Source organism: Anthonomus grandis, chromosome 7 (genome assembly GCF_022605725.1).
Source record: "Anthonomus grandis grandis chromosome 7, icAntGran1.3, whole genome shotgun sequence".
In the NCBI taxonomy this organism is placed as follows: domain Eukaryota; kingdom Metazoa; phylum Arthropoda; class Insecta; order Coleoptera; family Curculionidae; genus Anthonomus; species Anthonomus grandis.
In genome coordinates, this window is record NC_065552.1 from 34,798,427 (window position 1) to 34,810,773 (window position 12,347).

Sequence of the window (12,347 nt, forward strand, 5' to 3'; positions counted from 1 at the left end):
ACAAGGACGTAGAAAATCCGCATGTCTCTTGTAGGCAAATTGAAAGGCAGTTGGATATTAAAAAATGCACTGTTAATAGAATCACCCGGAAACATAAATTTCATCCATATCACGTACAGCTTGTACAAGAATTAAGCGATCAAGATTTTGCTAATCGCCGACACTTTTGCCGCTGGGCTTTGCATCAAATCCAACTGCAACAGGACTTTTTTGATTTTGTGTTATTCACTGATGAAGCGACATTCTATGAAAATGAATTTGTAAATCGACACAACTTCCATTATTACAACGATGTAAATCCAAGGCATGTTATACCACTGGATCATCAACATAGATAGTCACTTAATGTATGGGCTGGTATCATTGGGACAAAGCTTCTTGGACCATATTTCTTTGATGGGGCAGTGGACGGTTAGAACTTTCTACATTTTTTGCAAAATGAATTCGAAGAAGAGCTGGATGATTTACCGTTATAAAAAGTAAGACGAATGTGGCTACAATTAGATGGAGCGCCTCCTCATTTTAGCCGTGATGTAAGGGTCCATCTAAATGACTATTTTTGAAATAAATGGATTGGCAGGAGAGGATCAGTTGCTTGGCCGGCCAGATCTCCTGACCTCACAAAACTCGATTTTTTCTTGTGGAGGTTTGTGAATAATCGGATTTATCAAAGGCCTGTTACCACCAAAAACAACACGACGCAAAGAATTCGGAATATTTTTCAAGAAGTAACTAGAGAAAAGTTACAGAAAGTAACATTTCTCTAGAGTAAACGAATTCGTTTGTGTGATCAATACCAGGGTGGACATGTAGAGCATTATTTATAGTTTAATGTACATACCTTTTTGGTTTAGTCATTTGTTGTTGTTATTGTTCACAATTTTAATTTTTTTTTATTTAAGGAATATTTTTTTGTTGATTTTTGATTAGTTTTAAGATTTTATTATTTGGTAAATTTTAAACAAAATTTCTTTTCTGTATATTTTCGTATCATTAAATTTGTTGTAATTTAATAAAATGCCAAATTTAAAAATGCTTTTCAATCCGTTCCGTTTACTATTTTTAAAGTTTAAGGTTTAATACATTGTTTTTTTCAAACGTCTTTAAACGTTTAGCAAAATCTTTATCAAATAATTCTTGCATAATCTATAGGTACCTACATAAAAACATGTAATTCTGTTAACAGTGGATTTTTGAATTATCTAACTGTGCTTGCCAATAAACAGTAAAGTTACCTCAATTGCATCCAAACAGTTGAAACAGTAAATCATTTTTACCATATCCTCTTTCGAAATATTAATTTTTAATGCAAAAATGTTTCGCTATAGTAATAAACTGACAATACTAAATCTTCTGTCAAAGTAATTGCTTGATTTTTGTGCCATTGTTATTTCCATGGCCAACTAAGCAAACTTCTTTTAAACTAAAACGCGACTATTGTGGATTTTAAGGGTGAAATTAGGAAAAAGTGTAAAAAACTCGATAACTATTACAGATAGGTATAGGACATCCTTAACAAAAAAGAAAGCTTATCACATTGTGAACATTTTAAGATAAAAAAATATGGGTCATTCCATTTGAAAAAAATAAGATATGGTTGTTTACATTTTTTGGTTTTGGATAGAGTATTGCGAACACCCTGTAGAATATTATCAAATTCTCATAGGAACATAAAGTAAGTGTAGGTATGCACTAACAACCTACAAAAGATTTGGCTTGAAGGATCCCAAATGAGTAAATTATTTTTGTTTTTGTGGAGACGTGCAAACGTCGATTTTTTGATAAAATATTAAATATCCCACAAACGGGTAAGTTTTGGTATAGACGATGCTTGATAAAAGGTATGCAGAATTTTTAAAGCAATCCAAAAATGCAATAAAATATAGGGTGTTTAAGCCATTTAAATTAAAAAAGTTGTGTATCATATCACATTTATGAATCACCCTGTATATCCAAAAATATTTTTATGTTATGCACCTTAGACAGTAAAGTAACTTTGTATACAAAAATTTTTTTTTGTATCACTGTATAAGCTATCGTCCGTTATCGCACTAATGGGACACTCTGTATAGATTCGATCTAACCAAAATCAATGAAGGGCTAAAAAAAAAAGATAGGGTCTATATATTATATTTTCCTTGGAATTTGACTTCCAAACCTTAAGTAATTTAAAATATAATAGTAGTATCTTACAATAAACCCACATTGATATATAAGAAAGAAAACTATTATCTATTTTGATCAATTTTTTTTTCAAGCAAATGAAAAAAAATTGTAGAGGCGACAAAGAGTCCACACATAGTACTTGACGGAATTTTGCTCCTTATTTCATACATTGATTAATAATGACCTCATGCAGCTTTTAACTTATCATGCTACAGAAAACTCGTAAAGATAATAAATTTTGATAAAATTAACGGTAATAAAACTAGTCCTTGAGTAACTAAGGGCACATAATCTAATAGCCCGGTCAAATTTAGAATTTAGTTGATAACGATTAGTGATTAATGCTGAAATTTCAGCTTTTTATCTCTTTTCAGTGCATTACCAAAGAATTATTCATCGTGATATTAAGCCATCCAATCTTCTTCTTAACGATGAAGATCGAGTGCAAATTACCGATTTTGGAGTTTGTAACGAGTTTAATGGTGCCGACGCCTTTTTGTCCAATACAGCTGGGACTCCAGCATTTACTCCACCGGAGGCTGTCGGTGAGGAACGCTCGAGCGGATTTAGCGGAAAGGTACAAAAATTAAGTAATCATCAAACAATAATATTAAAATTGTCAAAAAAATCCGATGATGCCAGATTGACGGTTCCCGACATATAGCTGAGATCCGCCTATGAATGCGCAATTACATCAAAAGTAATTAAGTGTACAAAACAAAAAAAAAACAATGTAAATGGACATTTCTTCCTTTTTTTTTTTAAATACTTTTTAATTGCATTTTATTTTAATTGCAAATATTATAATAAAACCCTTTTCTAGTGTACTGATATCTGGGCAATGGGGATAACCTTATATGCCTTCGTCTATGGACATGTCCCGTTCCATAACGAAAACATCATCGGTCTCTATTCAAAGATAAGACATCAAGCAGTTACCTTTCCTGAAAGTCCCGTTATTTCTGAAGATCTCAAGGATCTTATAACAAAAATGCTTGTTAAAGATCCTTCCAAGAGGATCACTATGGCAGAAATTAAGGTAAGAAGAATAATTGAAACAAAATTAGTAAATGTTAAATTAGTGATTTGAAATCTTTACTAGGAACATCCATGGTTAACCAAAAATGGTCAGCATCCATTACCGAGCGAGGAAGAGAATTGTCACCTTGTAGAAGTAACTGAGGAAGACGTAGCGCAAGTTATAACGTCAATACCAAAACTAGATACGCTTATACTGATAAAGCACATGCTTAAGAAGCATTCCTTTCAGGTAAAGAAAACGTATGAAACTGTATGAAACTTTTGGTCTTTTTTAATTGCCTCATTACTTCAGATGTCAATGTAACTTAAAGCATAAATTTAAGCATTCTGCTATTGAACTCGGCACCCATTAAGAGAGTTTGCTATATTCAATAAAGTTATTAAATATTTTTTAGACCACCATAATCTTAAGTTATAGAATACATTTTTACCATTTCTAATTCTATTTGAGCCATTTTTACCAGTGGTTCTTAAGTGTCCAACCTTGCAATATATAGACAATATACAGGGTGGTCCGGTTTCGATGGCGGAAAATTAAATGGCCGACGGAGAACGAAAAAATAATAAGTTTGCTATTATAAATAATATTCGAAAAATGATTCGTTAAAAAATTACAGGGTGTCAAAATTCTAATTAAAAAAATCAATTTTTTTTATTTTTCTTAAACCACTTTAGATATTTTAATGAAATTTAGCACGTTTAGACAGTTAATCAAGACGCACCTTTTTGTGCAAAAATTATTAATTTTATTTACCAGTGGCGTGTGTGCGGGCCGATCTCCATACAATTTTATTTAAAAAAATGATGCGCCACTGTTTTTTTTTAAATTTCTTTTTTTTATGAAATCCTTGTTTAATTTAAAATAAAAAACATCTCTTTACTTTTTATCGTGCGACACACCGTTTGCGAGTAAAAATGCTGATTTAGATCAACACATAAGAAGATAACACATTTAATTCGTTTAAAAACAATAACAAAATAAAAACAATTAATAAATAAAGAAGTTGTTCAAAATGCAGCCCACCGACCTCAATACATTTTCCATACCGAGTTATTAAGGAGTTTATTGCAGCCAGTACCACAAAATTTTGATTTTGCATGTCATTACATGCTTCCTGAATTCTTAAGATTAATTCCTCTCTGTTAAATACGGGATTAGCGTAAACTTTATCCTTAATGTTTCCCCAAACGTAAAAATCTAGTAGATTAAGATCCGGTGACCTGGGTGGCCAGGGTATTGGTCCAATACCATTTTGATCATTAATATAATTCCTCCCTAGCCGGCCAATCCACCTTCGAGGGTAATTATTATTAAGCCAGTTTCTTACACCTATTCCAAAATGTGGGGGGGCTCCATCCAGTTGTATCCAACTTTCATGTCTCAAATTAATGGGTAAATCCTCAATGGAGTCCGGCAGACTATTATTTAAAAACTCCAGAAATAGTTGTGAGTTTAGCCTTGGAGGTAGGAAATGCAAACGACAAACATTATCACGAATAACGCCCAACCAAACATTAACGGAAAATTCATTTTGAAACGATCTTGGCCGAATTGCATGAGGATTCTGTTGTGCCCAAACATGAATGTTATGAAAATTTATCACTCCGCGTCTTGTAAAACAAGACTCATCCGTCCAAAGTATCTTGTGTAAACAGTCGGGATTTTCCTCTGTTGAGTTTAAAAGCCACTGACAAAATCTTACTCTCTTTTCAGCATCACCAGGGTGTAAACCCTGAACAGGCTGTAGGTGATATGCATGCCTGTGGTCAGCGTGTAAGGTTCGCAATATTTGAGATTTAGGAATTTATAGTTGTTGAGCTGCCTTGCGAGAGCTCAGCCTTGGATTATTATCAAAAGTGCGCAGTACACGATTTTCATTATTATTTCTCTGGTTTCGGTATTGTTCATTATTACCACGTAGACCAAAGTTCCTAAAATTTTGATGTGTTCTAATGAACACGCGAGCATCTGGAATTCTTCTATTTGGATACCGTCTTCGATATTCACGAACTGCCGCTTCCGCATTTCCATCACAAAATCCATAACAAAAATGAATATCAGCGTATTTATTACTTGAAAAACGCATTTTCCACAATACTTTTAACAACACTGTTAACAATAGCAAAATTAATAAGTTAACCAACGCAATAATTTGACTTACTTAAATAATTTACTGTCATTTCATTATTTATTTGAATTTCGGAATCCAGATTCTTGTGTCTTTTTTAGAACCCAACATAATAATTTAGTCTTTAATTAAATTTTGTATTTTCATATTTTTTGTTTAATAAAAAAAAATCGGCATTTATAAAAATTTTTTTTTTACTCACAAACAGTGTGTCGTACGATAAAAAGTAAAGAGATGTTTTTTATTTTTAATTAAACAAGGATTTCATAAAAAAAAGAAATTAAAAAAAAACAGTTTCGCATCATTTTTTTAATTAAAATTAATTAAAATTGTATGAAGATCGGCCCGCACACACGCCACTGGTAAATAAAATTAATAATTTTTGCACAAAAAGATGCGTCTTGATTAACTGTCTGAACGTGCCAAATTTCATTAAAATATCTAAAGTGGATTAAGAAAAATTAAAAAAATTGATTTTTTTAATTAGAATTTTGACACCCTGTATTTTTTTAACGAATCATTTTTCGAATATTTTTTATAATAGCAAACTTATTATTTTTTCGTTCTCCGTCGGCCATTTAATTTTCCGCCATCGAAACCGGACCACCCTGTATATACAACATATGCATCTTCGAAAACTGTCTAATCCTTTAGGTGAATACCTGTAAATGATACCGTTATTGTTGTATAACCTTTCGTAGGCATAATATTTTGGTTACACCTTTTTAATATTTCAAACAATACAAAAAGAAACTCTCTTTTAACATACACGATTGATTAAACGTGTGCAAATCATTTGACAATAAAACCCGGGAATCAGAACGGATGACTTTTGACTGACACGTGACAAACCAGCTCGATCCTATTGGGTGAATTGGACACGTCGCCGTTTGAATTTGAACAGCGCTTGGACAAGTCGGTTTTTGCATTTAAGTCCGATTGTCAACAACAAATATCGTATGGATAATATCGGTTTTTGCAAGAAAAGAATGCATAGTGTTATAGCTCTTTAAAAACCTAACAAAATGATGTATTAAAGAAATGTGACTTGTCGGGTTTGGCATTGGGAGGCCTGATATTTTGGCTTTAATTTATAAAAAAGTTGCTTGAAAAAATTTTAATGTTAAATGCCTTTTAGGAATATATCATTTTCTGAGTTGATTATTTTGTGCTTATTTTTTTCATATTTACGATTTTATAGAAAATTTAAAAACTGCAATAGGCATTTGAAAGAAAATCTTTATTAATTTCAGAATCCTTTTCTATTCAGAAGAGAAACGACTTTAGGCTCATCGGAAATCCGTAATACCGCGGTTGCGCAGGCATCAAAACGACACATTGGAAGATCAGGTCGCTCCAATTCCGCTCCAGACTCCTACGACTGGAGTCAAACTCGACAAAAATCCGGCGAATCAAATCTGGAATCTGTTAAAGAGGTTAATTTAGATCCCGATGGCGAGGAAGTCCCTGGTGAAGTTTACACTAGCTCCACCAGAGGCAGACCGCAATCAAGAAAAAATTTGGAAAAAGTATCTAAAAAACACGGAGAGTTAACTAGGAACTCGACGGTGGCAGACGAGGTGTCCCTTTGGCAAAACCAAGAAAGTACAATGAAAATTTCTAGTCAGTTTGTGAAGGACACTGGGAAAAGTGAGGAGGAATCGCAGTGCTTAAATAGCTCAAAATCAAGTGACGCACAATTATCCCAAAAGCGGTGATAGAGTCCATTTAGCTGCTTAGCTTTTAAGTAAACTTGTAACTTAAGGATCTGAAGAGGTGATAAGATATAAAAATGGCTGTTACTTTAATTATTAGTGCTTTAAAATATCATTTTTATTATAGGTATTATGGGTTCTTTGCAAGTACTCATAGACTCATGTTAATTTATTGTTTACAAATAGTTTAGCAAAAGTCTAAATGTCTTAGAATATTAAAAAGTTTTTTATTATTAGTTTGATATTATTAGTACTCTTGCAAAGAGAAGCACTTCTTTTATAAATTAACAAAAACATCATTTTCTGATGAAGTTTTTTGGTTCTGTCAAAAAATATTACTGGTTTCGATAAAATATTTCAATAATGAGGGCAGTGTGTTGCCGTACACAGTTTTTAGCTATTAGGTACAATTTAAAAATATTATATTTATATATTTTATATTTGGAATATTAGGGTTATCAAAAATCGAATTATTTAGTTGTATATATTTACTGTTTTAAAATTTAAAACGTCTTTTAATGTTAATTCGGTATTTATATAGTGGGTCATTAAAGAAATTCTAATTAATAATCTAATATTTTTTAAAGAACTTGAATGTGAAAATCTAAATTTTGAGATATAAGGTATAACAGATTAATATTTGTCTATTATTAAGAATTAATATTCCTGATAGTGAATAGTTATACTATGCAGCATTAATGTATCTATGGTTTCCCAACAATTTTTATTCCATCATATACATGTATATTTCTATAGTTCTAAAGAAATGCAAAATTTTAATATTTCTTTAAATGTTATCTTATGTTATATGATGTACTAGCTGAATGCCCGCGGCGTTGCTCGCGTGAAAATAAAAGAAAAGTCGAAGAAGGCCTCCAATAATAGTAAATGCAACCCAAAATACACAAAAATAAAATCCGAAGCCATGCAACCCACAATTGCCACGCCGTTTTTCTTGAGGTCACGGGGCGCGATTAACCTTCGTCTTCCCACGTTAGAAAAGTTACGTAAAGTCCCAAATGGGATACATTTGTACCCCATCATGAAAATGATACTACTGATACATTTACATGTTTTTAATTATACAAATAAGTTAATTTTCTTTGCACTTAACACACTTCACTTCTTTTACATGGTGTTCCGCGCATACGAAATTTTGACACTCCTTGCAAAGTTGTCTAGATTTGTGATCTCTATTTCGATCACAGAGATAACAGCGTCCACTTTTAAGTCTTTCATTTTGGTTTTCAACTGGAGGAGACGTCAAGTCTGGAACAACATTGCGCTTATACTGCCTTAGCGTCTTGCTCAAGCGTCCTGAGTTATTATATTTTCGTACAATATATTCTTTTACCAAAGATTCTCCTAACTGTTTAGTGCCGCAATATCCAATAATTATTGAGATTCCAATAATACAGAGTATTGCTTTACCATTTTATCTGTGGTGTCTACAGCACTCTTTGTATCATTATAATGAAGTAGAATATGAGGTTTATTCTTATATTTTTCATCTGCAACGGTATCATCATGATATTCCGTAGACCATAAAATAACTGCTTTGCCTTTGCTAGGTGTATAAGACACAATAGTATGTTCTTTTGTGAATGCAAACATACTAGAAAATTCAGGCCTAAATAATTTGGGTTGCAACTCGTTTGGAATGTATGACTTATTTTTTCTGAGGGTTCCACACAGGGTAAGTTTTTTTTCAGCAAGCTTATCTGCCAGTGGTAGATTTGTAAAAAAATTATCAGTGGTTACTCCATATCCAGTGCCAAGGGGTTCAACAAGATCCAGAACCACTCTCTCACCCTGATTTTTTTCTGGTTTGTTATTAATTTTACCAAGATAAACCTGTAATTTTATACTGTACGAATTTTTACTATCTGCCATTACCCAAATTTTAAGGCCATATTTATCGGGCTTACTTTTCATGTAAACTCGAAAAGGACATCTCCCTCTGAAGGAAACAAGTTGCTCATCTATAGTAACATGTGACCCAGGTGAATACGCAACAAACAAATTAAAAACTTCTCTAATTGGCGCCAATTTATCGTTTATCTTACGCTGAGGTCTAGTAGAATAGTCAAATCGAATAAATGCTGTAAGCAACTGAAATCGATTACGTGACATACTTGCCGGAATAATAGGCCTGACATATTCCTTATCTGTACACCATAACATTTTTTGGGGCTCCTTTTCGGGTTGCTTGAAGCGTTCCTTGGATCAGTAGGATTCCTAGGTACGCCTTGATTTCCGTAGAATCGGTAAGCTGCCAAATTCGTTGCAATTTATGTGGATATTTTTCATTCCATTGTCTTATTACCTATAACAAAATAATTCTTAATAAGTAACAGTAAAATAAAGAAAACTAATAATACTAATAAATAATATCAAATAAAATTTTAAATAAGGTCAATGAAAAAGGAAACTTACCTCTTCAGCTTTTCTATTGGTTTGAACTACTAATATATTCAAAATATTGTCTGACATGAACAGTAAAAAAGCTTCAATTTCAGTGATAAAATTTGAACTATACGGAGTAAGACCTTGTTTATTCTTTACTATATCTCTAGCTCCTCTGCGTATCTGAGTATAGGGAACTTTTGACCACTGGGTACCATCTTTAGATTTATAAAATAGATTTCCACCGTCCATAGACTCTTGCTGTTCCTGCTCCACAGATGTGCCTTGACTGTCACTATCGCATTCAATAAGATCCGGCCGCTCGTCACTTTCCCCCTCATCAGACAAAACTACGTCAAATTGCCCTATTTCATCATCGGAGTCTGCATATAATTTGCCGCTCTAATTCGGCATCACTAAGGCCTTTCGACATTTTTGATTAAATTTTAAAAAAGCGAATGACCACAAAACTCGCAAAACTAACTGCTAAAACAAAACACTTCAATGGCTTTGAAATAAATAAAATAGCAATTAAGTCTGCGCACACTGCAATGATCACTCTAATCAACTAATGGTCTATTTTTAGAAGCGACGCGCGCCGGATCGAAGTACGAAGCACCGCCAAGCCAGTAGGCGTGCATTCCCACGTGGGGTATAAATGTACCCCAGACTATTCAAACATAAACATAAACATTTAAACAAAAACCGAGAAAAAAATGTGGTTTAAAAGGCAGTAAATATTTACAAAGCTTTTATTAACAGAAAATAAAATTCTTCACAAAAAATAAGCTTTTTTGGGCAAATATGCATGAAAAAAGAGATGTATGGGGTACATTTGTACGATGATGAGTCAGTCAGTCAGGACAAACTCTTTTATATATATAGATCATTACTTACCAAAAATAGCAGTTCATTTTTTTTTCATTTTAAGCATATGGCTCTACGATAACATCTACAAAAATTGAAATAAATTAATTAATTAATTAAAATTAATAAAAATTGCTTTTAGATTAGAAACCGAATTACATGATACCTCGTTAGAAAGATATTTCAATTTCCTTTTAGAATATGTTATGATATATAGGGTGTTCCATTTAAAAAAAAATCATTTTTCACAATTAATATATCTAGCAGGTAAAATCACATTATATTTGAGCAACTCTGTATAACCTAGAATAAATTTTTATAGTGAAAACTAGTGTACAATACCTTCGTAAATTACGTTTATAATTTCAATTTTCTACGCATTCCAGTGCCGGAGTAATAAAACATTTTTTGGACCTACCAATGTTTTGGTCAAAAAAATAAAGAAAATAATTATTTTTTTTGAAAACCACTAGAGATAGGTATAGGAACAACGTATACAAAAACAATCAAGGTGATAGCGGATCGGAAAATAAAACAATCTACAGGGTATTCCATTTAAAATAACAAAGTTGCTAGTATTTTTTGGTATAAGCGGCAACTAAGCTGTATCGCTAAAAATATCTTTAAAGGTTAGATCACCAGTTAAAATCCATGATGCCAAATTTTCGAAAAAAAATTCCATATTCCATTCTCCGAAAACGTCTAAGATACCATCAACCATCAATCACCCTTTATATGATAATTGAGAGAGTTTTTGGTTAATATTTTAAAAAATATTGAGGGTATTAAATATTGCCGTTCAAGTTTTATAATATTTAACTTAAATAAAATAAGTATTAATATAAATACTTATTTATAGTACTTATAGTATATTATATAAGTACTATAAATAAATATTGTTATTGGTTTTTAAAGCTCCTTCAGCTTAGCATCATACATTGTACAATACAAGAATGACTTCAGCTAGAAAAAAATAAAAAAATCTAAATATCTAAAAAATAGGAATAATTTATAAATAGATCTATTAGTAATATTTATTTTAATTAAAGCTAGCAGCTATCCCAATAAACCATACATACTGTATATCGTCGTATCCCTGCGAAAAGTCACTAACACGCATTTATTAAGTTTTAAGATAAATCAATTTAAAGTTTTATTTCTATTTATTAAATCAGTCTTAATTTATTTTAAGGCAAGCTGTGTTCCAACGTTTTCCTATTTAAATGTACATTTGAATTTAACTCTCAAAATGCTACTTTTTTGCCAGAAAGTATAATAAAAACCAAATAAAAACCTAATTAGTGACTTTTAGCAATAAAAAAAACTAAAGTGAACCACTAATTAGTTTCTTTATTGGACCAGTTAGAAGTCAATAAAAAAGATACAAAATCACATAAATAAATTAAAATCACATGCAATCAATGCTTAGTCGACAATTTAGCCACTTTTTCCAACTTCTAACCTTCTTCTTCACTTTCGTCCTCATTTTGCTCAGGTTCCACAGTGTGGTCTTTTACGTTGGTGGCAGTTGGTAGTAACGGATACCATGGGTGAAGTTCTTCTGGTATAATATTTTTCTGACACACTTTTAATAGATCTTGCTTTTTAGGAACACTAATGGGAAGAATTTCTTTATAAGCTTTTTTAATATCTGCAATTTTATTTTAACGACCTCGCTTAGAAACATTTAAATTACTGTAGGATCCATTATGGCTATAATGAAACTTTATTATCCCTGGGCTTTGTTTTTCCTAGCGTAGACATTTGATTTGAAGCCATTTGACTATGTTGCCATCATCATCTTTAAGGCGATTTTTAATCATGCGCTTACTAAGGTTTTTGAGGTCAAGAATATCAGAAAATTTGAATTGACTTACATGATAGGGATTGTCTGTTTTTCTATTCCTATTCGATCTGGCCTTTTGCATTATGTTCATCCACTTCAATTCAGAATTCACACTAACATGCCTCTTTTCCCTTTCGATCGCACTATGCATACTGTCCACTTCCATAAAAGAGTGTC

General features: G+C 32.1%; 1 protein-coding gene across 2 annotated transcripts in view; it reads left to right on the forward strand.

Annotated features, from left to right (window-relative positions):
• The window catches only part of LOC126738132 (calcium/calmodulin-dependent protein kinase kinase 1), an 88,956-nt gene extending 76,698 nt beyond the window's left edge, over positions 1 to 12,258 (forward strand). For both annotated transcript variants that reach the window (XM_050443302.1, XM_050443301.1), the window contains 4 exons: positions 2,541 to 2,743; positions 2,990 to 3,205; positions 3,269 to 3,436; positions 6,590 to 12,258. In XM_050443302.1, coding sequence (XP_050299259.1) covers positions 2,541 to 2,743; positions 2,990 to 3,205; positions 3,269 to 3,436; positions 6,590 to 7,054 — 1,052 coding nt within the window. In that variant the 3' untranslated portion in view covers positions 7,055 to 12,258. The remainder of the gene's footprint in view (positions 1 to 2,540; positions 2,744 to 2,989; positions 3,206 to 3,268; positions 3,437 to 6,589) is intronic.
• Positions 12,259 to 12,347: the final 89 nt, after the last annotated feature.